The 14,462-nt window shown below is 41.2% G+C and overlaps 1 protein-coding gene across 2 annotated transcripts in view; it reads right to left on the minus strand.

Moving 5' to 3' along the window:
* HMG20A (high mobility group 20A) overlaps nt 1–14,462 on the minus strand; it is a 40,112-nt gene that overhangs the window by 11,091 nt on the left and 14,559 nt on the right. For both annotated transcript variants that reach the window (XM_058033563.1, XM_058033562.1), the window contains exons 2-6: nt 6,999–7,091; nt 4,773–4,920; nt 3,269–3,484; nt 1,037–1,169; nt 627–658 (exon numbers count right to left, since the gene is read on the minus strand). In XM_058033563.1, coding sequence (XP_057889546.1) covers nt 627–658; nt 1,037–1,169; nt 3,269–3,484; nt 4,773–4,920; nt 6,999–7,087 — 618 coding nt within the window. In that variant the 5' untranslated portion in view covers nt 7,088–7,091. The remainder of the gene's footprint in view (nt 1–626; nt 659–1,036; nt 1,170–3,268; nt 3,485–4,772; nt 4,921–6,998; nt 7,092–14,462) is intronic.

Here is a 14,462-nt window from a genome sequence, read left to right on the forward strand (position 1 = left end):
GTGGCCCTAGGTGATACAACTGGAGAAAGCTGCAGTGTTTCAAGGAGAGAGAAATCACAGTCAGCCAGGACACATGAGATTTGTGGTAAGATGCCTGTGCTGTAGCTGATGAGCTCCAGACATTATCACTCTGACATTATATGCAGAGGGCAAGGGAGGGCAGGAGAGGGTTTAAGCCAGAGATTTTCCAGTTATTTGGTTGCTTTACCCATTTTCTTCTCAAGGAAGCCACAAGCATTTGTGCTACTGCAAAAAATTAGTACCTGAGAACAGCCACCTAAAGGTGCTGACTTGGCAGGCTTTTGGAGGTCTCACACTGTTTTTAAGTTCTTAACATTCCATTACAAAACAGACCAATGTTTTCAGTGTATACTATGCTCCATTCCATCATTTGTACCTGTCCAAGACTCATCAAATTGAGTTTTGTCATACCAATGAGTGTAAGAATACTCAGTCATTTCTAACTTTCCAAAACCTGCATCAGGAAGAGTTCCTTCCTTACTAACCTGCATTAGTAAGGAAGAATTCACACTCAAGTTCTGATAAACTGGGTTTTGACTTCACTAAAAGTTTTTTTTCACCTGAAAATAATCCACTGATGTAAATGTAGAACTAAAGAGGGTTACCTCATGATCATGAGCTGGCTGTCTTGCTCCATCTGAAAGAGAAAACAAGCAAGAAGTCTCTCAAAATAAACAAAATTTAAGAAAACAAGAAGCAAAGAATTAAGGCAGTTACACAACCCTAATTACACAACAATTCTAGACAGACTTGTGCAGATCTCCTACAAAGCCACAGAGAAGCTGTGCTTAACTTTGATGTTCTTAAAGCATATCCTCCAACACAATCTAGACACAGTTAAATTCACCCAAGTCTAATTCCCTTTACACACAGCTGAGGTAAATGCCACAGAAAGAACATATTCACTTTTTAACCAGCCTTTAAATCCAAGGCTTTTAAGGAGTGCCAGGCTGCGTGGCTGGCAGGGAATCTTCTATTGTTCTAGCCAGGCACATGCTTTTGTCCCATTCAATACCTTGTCTGTGTGATTTGCCTTTTTGTCTGTCCTGTGCTTTCCTGCTGAAGACTTTGTAGGCTTCAGTCTTCTGGTACTGCTCCAGCTCCCTCATGTAGCGCTCCTTGTCCCTGTCTGCTTCGTCCAGGTAGCGCTGAAACAAAAAAGTCCCAGGGTTTCAGGGAGTTCCCTCCCCTTCAGGAGGAAGGGAAGAAAAACAACTTGTTAAATGAAGTGCTGATCCATTTCACCTATGCAAACAGGAGAGGAGTGAAGAAACAATGAAGTGGAACGACAAAAGATCTCTGGATAAATACTGTATTCTGGTGTCCCATTTTCTCTCTTTTTTATAATAACTATTCTCTTAATTTTTTTTTGCTAGGCCTAGGAGTAACTTGCTACCCTACTCAACTGAACATTGCCAACATGTTACAGACCAGACACTTCAGAATTCCTGTTCTGTGGCTAGGAGGAAGTGCTGCCAAACAATAACATCTTATCAGATAATAGATGAGATGATGCTTTATGGTTCAGACCTATAACAGCAGAGTTCCAAACACACACTTGTTTTCAGGCCCCACAGACAAAAAAGCACCACGAAAAAGCTGGCACAGCTGAGAGGTGAACAAAACATCATGGCTATTGCAAAGAGCAGTGTAAAGATAAAAAAAACCTGGTTTTAATTGATATAATCTAGCTGCATTTTGGTTTATAGAAAAATTTTTAATTTATATAATCCATCTGCATTTTGGTTAACAGAAGCCTTTTTTTATTGGCCTGAAGGCATTTCACACATCTGCAAGACAGAATGAGCTTAGCTGGAAAATTCTTTGAGGGAACTGATGAACTGAAAAACATTTAATGAATGGTCACAAGGCTTACTAATGGGATCCTCTCAAGAAAAAGAGTCGCCTTCCCAATTTTTTCTCCAAATGAGTTTAAAATTCAATGAATGTAAGAATTAAATCAGTGAACCTTAGTCACTTGGTGTTCTCTAAGTCATCATGGCAATACCTGTAAGTTATGATTTCCATACATTTGCAACACAGTTTTGACCTGGCTGATGACAATAGTATCATTCTGGATTGAGCTGCAAATTTAGTGATGCTTTTGAGTTGGCACTGCTTTTGGACATGTTATTTCTCTGTAAGATATTAAATCTTTTTTTCCACCTCCAGCAATGCGTTGCTGAAAGGGCTCAGCAGTCTTCCCTTGACCTGCTCTGAGTTAGAAACTTACAGCTTTACTTGAGGACAGATTCCCTGGGGATTTAAAAAGCAGCATACAGAAGAGAGATTTGAACTCAATTTCCTTTTTCAGGTTAAAAATCTGCCTGAGACATGATAGGAATATGTTAAAGTGCAGGGAACAGAGGGGCAGATGTCTTTTACCATTCTCTCCCAGCAGACATTTTCATTACCACAAGACATCTTCTCCATGGATGTAAATTTCCAACCTTACACAGGAGCAATCCTGACTTTTCTCTAAGCAACATCACGCTCACTATCCCTGTTACCAAATCAATAGCTTTGCCTTGCCACATATTTTCCATTATGGTTCAATCACAGTGCCTATGCACCATTTTATATCATCTGTAAGTGGTATTCTACAAGCTTAGTAAAAAGCAACAAAAGGAAATCTTGGTTTTTTGTGTCATCTCATTATCATTACACCCTTAAAATATTTTTCTAAGTTCAAATATGAAGATTAAATTCATATGAGAGCATTCAGTAGCAGTATGATTCAAAAACTGCTTTGCAGAAATCTCCGACTGGCAATCAGGAGTGGACAGTAAGACAGCAAGACATTAATTAGCAATTAACCCATTAACAAGGTTCTCTCAAGAAGGCCCTTAAAACCAGCCCAAACACGGCCTTGAGCTTCATTCACTTGTCAGATAGTGCAGAAGGCCACAGGACTCCCAGTTAGGAGACATCGCATTTCAAGACTTTGGCTTTATATGTCTCAGATGTATCTGAGTTGGTACAGCAGAGTTACATACAGATGAACGGTGGGATGTCTCATTAGAGCAATGCCTCCATTCTGGATGTATTCTTGCCTTACCTATAGGATACAGCTCTCCTCAAGTCCCCCCTGGAGGAGATGCCACGGCCCTGCCAGGATGCATCATGTGAACCCGTGGCCCTCATTTTGAAATAGCCTCCTAAACACGATTTCAACCACCAGCCCGTGTCACCCTCCTCACTAACAACATTCCCACGCAGCAGCAAGGACAAGGAAGTGCAGTGGTACCCGCTTCTCCTCAGGGGGCAGCTTGCTCCACTCATTGCCCAGCATCCTGGTGATCTCAGGGAAAGGCACCTCCGGCCGCTTCGCCCGCAGCTGCTCCCTGCGCTCGTTCATGAAGCGCACGTACCCGGTCAGGGGCGACTTGGGGGCATTGCTGTCCCGCAGGGGTTTCTTCCTCTTCCTCCCCTTGGCCCAGCCTCCTCGCTTGGTTCTTTGCTGCTGCAAGATGAAAATGAAGGAAATTCCGGCTGAGTGAAAATAACCCCCTCTGGAAGGAATAAACAACTTCATCAGGAGTACACGGCTGCAATCCTCTCCATGGATTTTCAAACCCTACTTTAGTGATATCCTGACTTTTGTCTCCTAGTCCACAGGGACAACAAAATAACATTGGCATCAACTTCTCATTGTAAAATCACAGGGACTGATAATCCACAACATGACCATCTCAACTAATGCAACTGCAAATATTCTTTTATTACTTGTTTGCTTGGTTTTAGTTATTCTCACCCTCACATACCCTCCCCTACAAGTAATTTACTTCAATAGGTTTTTTGGAGAGATTTTGTGTACTAGTTAATAATAGATAAGCAGTCATTTCCAGATCTTTGTCCTTCATGCACAATGTGCCCAAAATGTGGCTGTAAAGACAGTAAACAGGCTTTTCTACTCTCATCTGCTAAGTAGATTCTTTCCCAGTAACCACCTCCAATGGAGCAACAAACCAACTCCAAAGGAGGGAATATTGTAAGATGTGTCTGGGGCACACTTGTGAGTTCACAGGAATAACAACATTATCACTCATCCTCTTGGCTTCAAATTATTTCTACAGCAAGCTCTGGACAACACTATTTTCTAGTGCTATGTACATACAATTATTTTCAGCACTTCTAACACTTCTAATCTTTCCCCAGATCAACATGTTCCTGCCATCATGTTACTTTTTGTTTCCCTCCTGGAATTTTATTACTCAATTAAAAAAGGACCTCACAGCTGAAAACAAACTACAGGGGAGAATATCAGATACATCTATCAAAAAAAAAAAAAACAAAAAAAAAAAACAAACCAGAAAACCCCAAAACCTCTTCCTAGTGCAACTTCAGGTCCTTCATGATTTAGTCACCAAAAATCAGTGTTGGATGGTACACAAGGTATAGTCTAAAGCACTAAAAACATAATGGTTTTAAAGACCTCAGTTACTACCAGAACATTACAATGGCTCACAAGAGAGAAGATAATTTGTGGCAGTTGAAGATTCAGTCCTGAATGCAGCATCAGCTTGTGGCCCCCTCTGGCTAAGCTGAGGCCCATGTGCTGCTCTCTGCACTGCCAGCTATCTGTGTGCAGCTGTGCAACACAGGAGGAAATTAGGCAATCAGAGGATGAACATGGCAAAAGGATAAAAATTTGTGATCCTATTAAAAATAAAATCTGAGCAGGTAAGACAATATAATGACAAAATTCTATGTCTTTGCTTCATTGAAAAGTTACTATTATTTCATCTCACCTCCTCCTCAGGCTTCTGCTCAGTGGTTTCAGCAGCATTAGAAGACTCATTTTGCTGCTGCTGAGCCTGTGACAAGTCCTCCACCAAATCTGGGTTATTCACAGGCTGTGAAGCTCCACCACTGAATGAACTCTCCGAATTAGCTAATCTGAAAAAGCACAGAAGTGGAGAACAAAAAATTTAATCATCATTCCTAAATCACTTCCTCCCTAATCTTCTAAAACATGTAAAAATGTTGCAAATATATTCATTCTCACACTAGCAAGAAAAATGGGATTTAGAAGTGATTTCTGAAGAACTGGCTGTTCCATCCAAGCAACCACTATAACTACCACAGCTCCCATGGACTTTCAGACCAGTTTGATTTTTAAAGTGGTATTTTGTTTCATTTTTAGTGAAGCATTTGATCATACAAACAACTTGCAGGCAAGTGAACGTTTGCATCAGAAACCAGTCAGTGTGAATCTATCCTTCTTCAAAAGTACCATAAGGAATTTGAAATTAAAAGCTTAATCATCAAACAAGATACACCTTTCTGGATGTATTTAATCTATTTCTCCACAAACACATGTAGAGATCTGTGATTGAGTATGATCTTGGCTTGAACTTCATTCCACACACTCTCCTGTTCATACACACGAGTATTTAAACACAATTATGACTAGGTCCCAACAGGCTCCAGAATGGCTCTAATTTAATTTTGCTGCAAGAGCTGTATCAATCTACCTTACTCCAAAAAAGGGCAAGATGGCTGCAGGCAAAAAAGAAGAGCAAACATGCCGAAATACTTCTGAAGGTAGACTGACAGTGCTGAACACATATTTTGGGGCAACAACTCCATGGACATTCTCAGCCCTGTGCTCAGCAGGCAAATTAATGTAAAATTTTTGGACTCATCTCAGATTCTAAACCCTTCTTGAGACTAAAGAATACTTGGCCTTACCCAGTTACATTCACAAAAATTCCTTTAACAGCAGGATATGCTTCAAGTCTCCTTTGCTCATTTATTCCACTCTAAAGCTACTCATGTCTTTCGCAAATTTTAAATATTCAAAATAACTGTTCCTATTAATGTAGACTACAGCTATAAAAATTTGATATATATTAACAGAATTGTTATTTGAATGCCCATGGGAATATCTGTCTTCAGAGAGAACAGCATATTTTCATTACTCACTACAATCAGCAATTGTGACATAATTACTGGTAAAGACAAAAGGGCTGCAGAGATCCATGGCTGACTTTGAGACAGCAGATTGAGCTCACATTACTGACAATTAGAGAGGGACCAAGGGAACAGAGCAGACATCCTCCCTGAAGTTAATTATATTTGCTATGTGTCAGAAAGAATAGGAACAACATAGCTCTGGATTCACGTTAGGGTTTGAAGAGTATTTCAGCTTTCCCCTTAGCAGAGAAGTTCTTTAAACTTCTCTACAGGAGAAACTTCATGTGATGAAGTTATTTGCAGCAAATACTGATGAAAGCTCGGCCAAAATATTAACACCTCTTAAATACAAGCCTCATTTGAACATGGATCTCATTTGGCACCAAGTTTGAAGTCCCAGATAAGTAAATCCAAATTCAGACCTATCTAGAGTGAAAGTGTTCACATTCAGTTTTACCTGACTGGAAAATCTGAATTTTACTGTTTAGGGCTTTCCAAAACGGAAAAGAAGCTTTAATTATAAAAATACAGCAAAAATTTCTTGTATTCTTAAAAGAAAACTTCTCTTGGCAATGTGATTTTAAGAGGCCATTGTTGCATCCTCTAAAAACAGAGTCAGACTGACAAAAATGAGATATCAGTGTCAGTGATCAGTTTCGCACATCAGTTTCAGAGATCCTTGATATACATTGATGATATCCTTAATTGAAATAATTTCCTTAGCAGAGGCCACTACGACCAACAGATACTTCCTCCCTCTCTGTCCCCATAATGTCACTTTCTTAAGACTGAAATCCTAGGGATTTGCCTTTTAAAGCTAAGAGATACTAAAGAACAGTCTGTGACCACTTCCATCAGTTAAGAAGAGCTCTGGTTTCTCCTAACAGAGTCCTGTGATCTTCTATCAAGGCCAAGGGAACGTTGCAAAATGGAATTCTGTCAGGTTTATTTCTCTTATTTTTACAAATTACTCAGAATGCCCTCCTCCACTGAAACAATCTCCCTGACAGGTGCTGAGATAGTATCTACCAGCTGAAGGTGAAAAAGGAGTTACTTACCCAGTTACATTAATTTCAGCACCTTCCTTAGATCCATCCTCATCTGTAAAAAGTGGAGGAAGATTGGAGCCAGCTACCAAGTTCTCCATACCTCTGGGGAAAAAAACAACAATAAAAAAGCTTAAGTTAACCATGTCATTGTTTCCCTTCAGCAGTCCTTCAAATCAAACATCATAACACAGCAGGAATTTTTTACCCCATGAACCAATTGGCCCGTCCCAGCTGATGGCTTCAGGACAGATCCCGTGCTTAGGGACAGAGAACAAAGACCATAAGTGACACTTCAGTTCCAGTTTCCATTTTAACTGAGCTCTGTGCCAGCGCTCAGTGCTGCTGGAAATCCCTGCAGTTCTGTTTTATCCCTCAAGACAAATCCTCATTCACCATCCTCAGCACACAGGTAGGCAGATCCTGCTCCTCCAGTCCACCTGCCTGATCATTCCTCACAGTGCACCCTTCACCAGAGCTTTCTGTTGACCCCAGAAGAAAACTGAAACCAAGGCCCCTCTGAAGTTTCAAATTAAGATTGTACTAATAATTTCTTGTCCAGATTTTCACCATCAATCTAAGTGTGCATAGAACACAGCTATTTAGAGTATTTTATCTTCAATCCCACAGAACTGTTGCCGAAGCAAATGGTTTAAGGATTGTGTATTTCTCATTGAAACTACCTCCAAATTAGAAGTAGTTCCATTTGTAACCCTGTGGCCTGTCATTGCAATTTAATGTGAGACATGAAATCTAAAACTTACTTTATCCTCTTCCTTACTAAAATACAAAAATGTTGTATTGAAAACAAAACCAAACAAAACCAAAAAGCCTTAATAAACTCACTCTACAATTATGAGTTGCTAGTTCAGGCCATTTTGAAGGGCCATACTACTCAAATTCCTGTTCCTTCAGTTTCAGAATCACCTTTGATGAGCAGCAGATACTGCACTCAATTCCTGCTGTCCCTTTCACCCATTACACTTGGCTTTAGGCCTGGAGGGACTGAGGAGAGCTATCACCCTGTACTGCTCTCTCCAGGGTTGGTGCTTTCCACCCAGCACTGAAATCCAAGTGATCTGAGAATAAAATCCTGCTCCATGTTTCAAATATTTGATGTGCTTTCCCACATCCCAGCCCAGTTCTAAAGGCAGATGTTTTCTACAGACAGAGGTAGAAATGCTTCTTGCATTTACAGATTTTGCAGATCTCTATCACAAGTACAACATGGCTGATATTCACCCTTTTCTCTCCTGCTTTTGCAGCTGCTGAGATCCTTAGAACCACCCTTAAGCATCCCATCATCCTGACTCCTCATCTGGAAAATAACTAAAGCTAAGCAGACTCCTCCTGGGTGGTACAGGCACTGATCTCGAGCAGAGGAACACCTTTACTTGTGTACAGGCAAGGTTCATCCAGCAGTGAACAAACTGAATTCCTGCTCTGCCCTACAACCCAGGGACTGGTCCAGTTTTGGGGGCTCACCCTTACAGCTGTGGCACAGCTGGAGACTGAGCAGCCAGGGCTCCCCCCAAGATGCTCAGGGCTCTAAGGGATGGTGGAGATGGGCTTGAGCAGCCTGCACAGGGGCCCAATCTGATGGAGCTAAAGGCACTGGGGGGAAGTGGCACAGAGGACAGAACCAAATCCTCCCCAGCTCTACTGGCTTTGCAGGTTCAGGCCGGACACCAGGATGTGTTCCCAGAGAGGGGGAGTCTATCCTGGCAGATTTTAAATGCTGAAAGCTGTAACTGACCTAAACCAATGTTGGCAACAGTCTTGCTGTGAGTGGGAGGCTGGACTAAGATGACCTCCCTCCAGATGTCCCTTCCAAGCAACATCTGCAGTTCTAGGAATCACAACTCCACATTATGGGGTTTTTTTTCAAATACCAGCATCTCTGATAGGAAAAGAAAGACAACTCAAATAATATAATGCTGTGAGGAAAAGTAGTGAGATACTCTGCTGAAACAAATAGGATTTAAATCCTTAAAGAAGGCAAACAATCCTTCCTCACACATGGATAAGAATCTACACACAGAGAAAAGAAACTACATAATGGCTGGGACTTTATGTATCACAAGAAATCTGAAAATTCCACTGATTTGAAAATTATGCTCTTCACTGCCCAGGAAGCTGTTTAAGCACAGCTTCTAAACATACACCATAAATTGCTTCATGCAGTTATCATCTAAGAGGGAAATTAAGTTCTGCTTCATGGTGCACTATATTCATCAGTCAAAAAATCTAAATTATGATTTTCAAAAAAGGAAGCCAAAGCAATTATGCCCACTGTGACCTTCTCACCAGGTCCTGGTCTGTCTGCTCACATCTGGCCCAAGCTCACTTTCAAACTGCAGGGAGGCAGCCTGACACCAACCTTAACAACACACAAACACAGGAAGCCAGGAGAAGATACTGTCTAAAGCATATGGGTTAAATAAAAAAAGTGTAGCTCTTTCAGAGGATGCTGACCCACATCCTAAAGAAAAAGTAACATCAGTGAATTTACAATGGCTCCTAATCAGTTCCAGAGAGCAAGAAAACAAAACAGCTCCCCTAAAACTCCCTGAGAGCAGATGGGAACCTACAGAAGGCTTTCAGTCCCATTTCTCAGGGATAACCTCCCATACCCCTGCTCCAAAATCATTACCCACTTAGTTTGAGCCCCACTGCAGAGCTCCAAGTTTATTGAAACACATTTAACTGAATTCAAGGCAACAGAAACAATGTACATTTAGTTTTCTAGTGGCTCACACATACACCCTATTTTCATTTTTTAACTACATCTACTCAAATGCAAAACCAAAACTGAAACTGCAGTTGAACCCTAAACCCTACCAGCCCTACAGTTCAATGCAGGGAAGCCTCTCCTCCAAATAAAACTAATTCAAACTGGAGCAGCTCTGGGTTCACTACTGCTACACTACTGGCTGTGTTGGCTCAAACAAAGCAACCAGCTACACATGAATAAAGAGACTGATTTATTCATTTACAGCAGTATTTGACAGGATTTCAAAGGTTAGCATTAGTTATATGAGTTAACCTCTACATGAGGCTAGAAAAAATCCTACATTATCAAGAAAGTGGCTTAACTTAGCTTTTCCTTTCCCTCTCTTCCCTGAGCAATCATGACTTCCTGACACAGAAAGTGGACAACAGTATTTTATAACTTTCAGTTTAAATTTTTCAGCTGGACACTTTGGTTGCATGTCACAGAGATCATACTTACACAAAATGGTACAGAGTGTACCAACATGGTCTGACAGAGTTACTCAGGAAATGACAGCAAAACTTCTACAGCATAAAGATCTAAGTGCTACTACACACACCAAGGATCAAACAGTGGGTAATTAAACACCATTCAAAACCAGAATATGGTTTAAATAACCTTTCTTAATTTCTTCTGACATTACCTTTTGTAGGCCACGATGTGTAATTATTATTCTAGTAGTAAAGTAGTCGAGTTACATTTTGCATAGACTGAAAGCTACCATGTGATCAAATTTCTAATCACACTGGTACAACAGAGAGGAAAACTCAGAAGCAGGCAGTTTTAAAATCAGGGTGAGAACAAATCCATGGCTGGAGCTAGACAGAATGACTCACTTTGCCACAACATTACTGTGGCTGCACTGTTCACAGCACTCCTATAGGGCAGCACATGTAAGGACATGAGAAAGTTCAAGGGTCCTTAATACACGCTACAAACAAAGGGTAAAATTTACCCACAGCCAAAGCATCAGGAACAGTAAAAATGCCATTTAAAACGTGCCAAGAATTTTATCCAGCAGAGTCTGGCTGCATTGCTGGGTGTCAGGAGGCAGCTGCAGGGCCACAGGCAGCCCTTTCCTGCCCCTGGGCACTCCTGGTCACCAGGGAGTCACTGGCACTGCAGGGTGAGCACAGCCCTGGTCACCAATGAGTCACTGGCACTGCAGGGTGAGCACAGCTCGGGTCACCAGTGAGTCACTGGCGCTGCAGGGTGAGCACAGCCCTGGTCACCAGTGAGTCACTGGCGCTGCAGGGTGTGCCCAGCTTGGGTCACCAACAATTCACTGGCACTGCAGGGTGAGCACAGCCCTGGTCACCAATGAGTCACTGGCACTGCAGGGTGAGGACAGCCCTGGTCACCAATGAGTCACTGGCACTGCAGGGTCTCTGCACAGCCCTGGTCACCAACAATTCACTGGCACTGCAGGGTGAGCACAGCCCTGGTCACCAGGGAGTCACTGGCACTGCAGGGTCTCTGCACAGCCATGGCTGTTGTCATTTTATTGCAATGCTCTCGGGCCTTCTCAGTGATTTCTCATGGTCAGCTCCTCATAGCACTGACTCCTCCTTCTTCACAGCACAGCCAACAAACTCCAACTCCCTCCTCACCCAGCTACCCCACTCTTTTGTAGCACTCTTCTTACTGGACACAGCTGTGGACCATTAAGGGCAGGCTTGTTCCTAATCTTTGGTGATTAGTACAGCTGCAACTCCTCAGGGCTGAGACTGCCTTCTGCACTATCTTTATTTTCTTACATTCTATCCCTGCACAATTCCCCCCTTTTCTTTTAATTACAAAGCCTGGTCACCAGTGAGGCACTGGCACTGCAGGCTGTGCACAGCCCTGGTCAATAACTCACTGGCACATGCACACTGATTTCCTTCTCATCCCAAGGCCAGACCGAGCCTAAGATGCCCCTGAACACTGGGAAAAGGGAGAACAGCCTTAACAATGTTGCCTTTTCAATGGCTACATTACAACAGATAATCTTATGAATAATAAAAAAATAAATTGCTAAACTCTTTAGCCATCCAATTACATGGTGAGATTATTTATTATGGTTAAGCATATTTGAATATGAAGTCAGCATCAGAAATCCAACTTACAGGCTGATTATAAAACACTGCAGGAGTTCCAATTACCTCATCACCAGCTCTAGTTTTAGAAACGTTACTGCTGAGTGGAGAATTTTTCTCCTCAAGTCTCTCATCTCCCTTTGCCAGAGTAAATACGTCCAAATTTTACCATTCAGAGGCTAACAGATTACAAAAAAACAATCAATCTGCTACATCACAGAGGAGTCACAGTATTCCTTATCTCAGCATCAGAACCCAAGCACTTCAGAATGCAAACAATCTAAATTCAGATGACTGAGAAAAAAATTCAGATTCACTAAGAGAAAAACCAAAACTACTGAGGACTATCACTTCCTCTACCTTTCCACAAGTAACCAGAACATTAGAAAGAAAACTGAACTAAGTCCATCTCCTATTAAAACCACAACACTTTTGGAGCTGCCAGAGGAAGTTCAGATCCCTCTGACAGAGCCTTTTCTTCCATCAAGCTGTAGCACAAGCTCAATATCTAAAATACTTCACTGCAAAAGATCAGATTTTACTTCTCCTCTACAGGCAACTCATGAGACAAAGGTTTTTGTGACTAGGAAAATTGCAAGCTCAACCTAATGGGACGAAGGTTTTTCTGTCAAAAAAAGTTTTTGTCAAAAAATACATACCAGAGAATAGCCAACTGCTTTTATTTTTACTTCTTGCCAGTAAAAACAAAGAAACACCACAGACCAAAATAGAGACTTGTAGGAAAAAATTCCAGAGTTCCACTGCATTTCCAAGCAGCTTAAGGAAAGAAGGGAAAGATGTAAAGCTGAGGTTTATGTTTAGTTTAATTGGGTCTTTGCAGCAAACACTAACAAAGCTACTCATACCCTGACCTTAGAAACAGCTGTCAAACATCTGCAAACATGTATTTTAAAAACACAAGTGTTCAATTCTGCAGTCTACTCTAATTTATATAAAGTTTTAGGATGAGGCACATACAAGTAAATATATATATATACACATATTACATATATATATATATGTGTGTAAAACCTTGGTGTTCTCTGGAATGAAAGGAATATGCTCACCTCTCCAGACAAAGGCAAGAACAGTCCCACATTGATTCTCTCCCTTCAAATACATGAGTGAAATTTTGCACTACTAATAAAACAGCTTTTAGATCACTTCAGGGAAAACAAAAGCCCACAAAGAGATGAAAACTAATTGTGCTATAGACCCCTGGATAGCTAAAACCAGTAACTGTGGTTACCTCTGGTATCCAGAGGGAATGCTTTGCTATCTAGCCCTTCAGTGCAGGTATTACTACCTATAGATTAGGATAGTTCATTTTATTCTGAATTAACATTGTTCATGATAGCATCAATTGCCATTTAAACTAATACCATTAACAAATACAATTCTGCAAAATTCATTTAATTCTCATGTTACAGATCTCATATGAGAAAACAGAAACCATTCAGATCACAAAAAATAAGTCTCAAAAGAAATCTTGAGAATTCTTTATTTTTCATTAATCACTCTACCTAAAGCAAGTTCAATAGATGATTACCAAGGATGGGAGCAGGTTTTGTAATCTGCACATAAAAATACCTTCTGAATTTCCAGTTATTATAGGCAATTCAGTCTTCTTCACCTGCTCTGCCACTTGAGAACTCCTCTGGCAGCTGAGGACCTTGTATTCCACAGGACAAAGTTGTCCAACAGCTCCTTTCCCGTTAAGGAGGTACAAGGGGCACCCCACAAACCCCAGAGTGTCACAAACAGTGCCTGGAACAGACACTTCCCACAGCCCAGCAGCCAGAAAGCAGCCAGCCCTCCCCAGCAGTGAGCAGAGGTCACTTCCTTCCAAACTGGAGCTCCATTCCTCTGATCATTTATGTCTGCAAGACTCAATCACTCACTGTTTGTGCAATGCAAACATAAAAGTGCCATAAGCAAAGCAGTTATTAAAAAATGTAAATGAACAGACTGAAGTTTTTCATGGTGTTTACTCAGTTCAAACATTTACCAGCATCACACCAGTGAAATAAGAAACAGTATTAATTAATGCTTGAGGAATACTTTGATTTAAAATGCCAAACAAGTATTCTGAACTAGAGATAACTGAATGTCAAGGAATTCTGATTGGGATTGGCCAGAGAAATGCAAAGTCACATACTTGAAAATAAAATAATTGAAGACTGCATATACCTGATGAGATTGGAAAGTCATTTTAAAGCTATTTTAGCGCTTCTGCTCTTCCTCAAAGCTTTATTCATCACAGAAGTTGTACAGGAGTAGAGCACATCCTCCAAGCTCACTTATATTCTGCAAGAGGAAGCTATGGCTGCTGCCACAGAGGAATACAGATTGGAATTTTTCATGCACATCCCCACCAAAACAAGTCCCTATGGCCATTTACAGCATATGGGGTCGAATACTTTGGATGTGAGAATGCACTGAGAAAGAGACTGAGTATCTACTTACAAGAGTGACTCACCACAGGCATCATGACCCAACACAAAAGCATCTACTCTGACCTCAAAAGCCACAAAGACAGCATGGAACTGGATATTTTAAATGCACTGATATGGGGACAGGGACAAAGGTTAGAGGAAATGAAGTGTGGGAAGAGTCAGTGATTCT

Source organism: Melospiza georgiana, chromosome 13 (genome assembly GCF_028018845.1).
Source record: "Melospiza georgiana isolate bMelGeo1 chromosome 13, bMelGeo1.pri, whole genome shotgun sequence".
Taxonomy (NCBI): domain Eukaryota; kingdom Metazoa; phylum Chordata; class Aves; order Passeriformes; family Passerellidae; genus Melospiza; species Melospiza georgiana.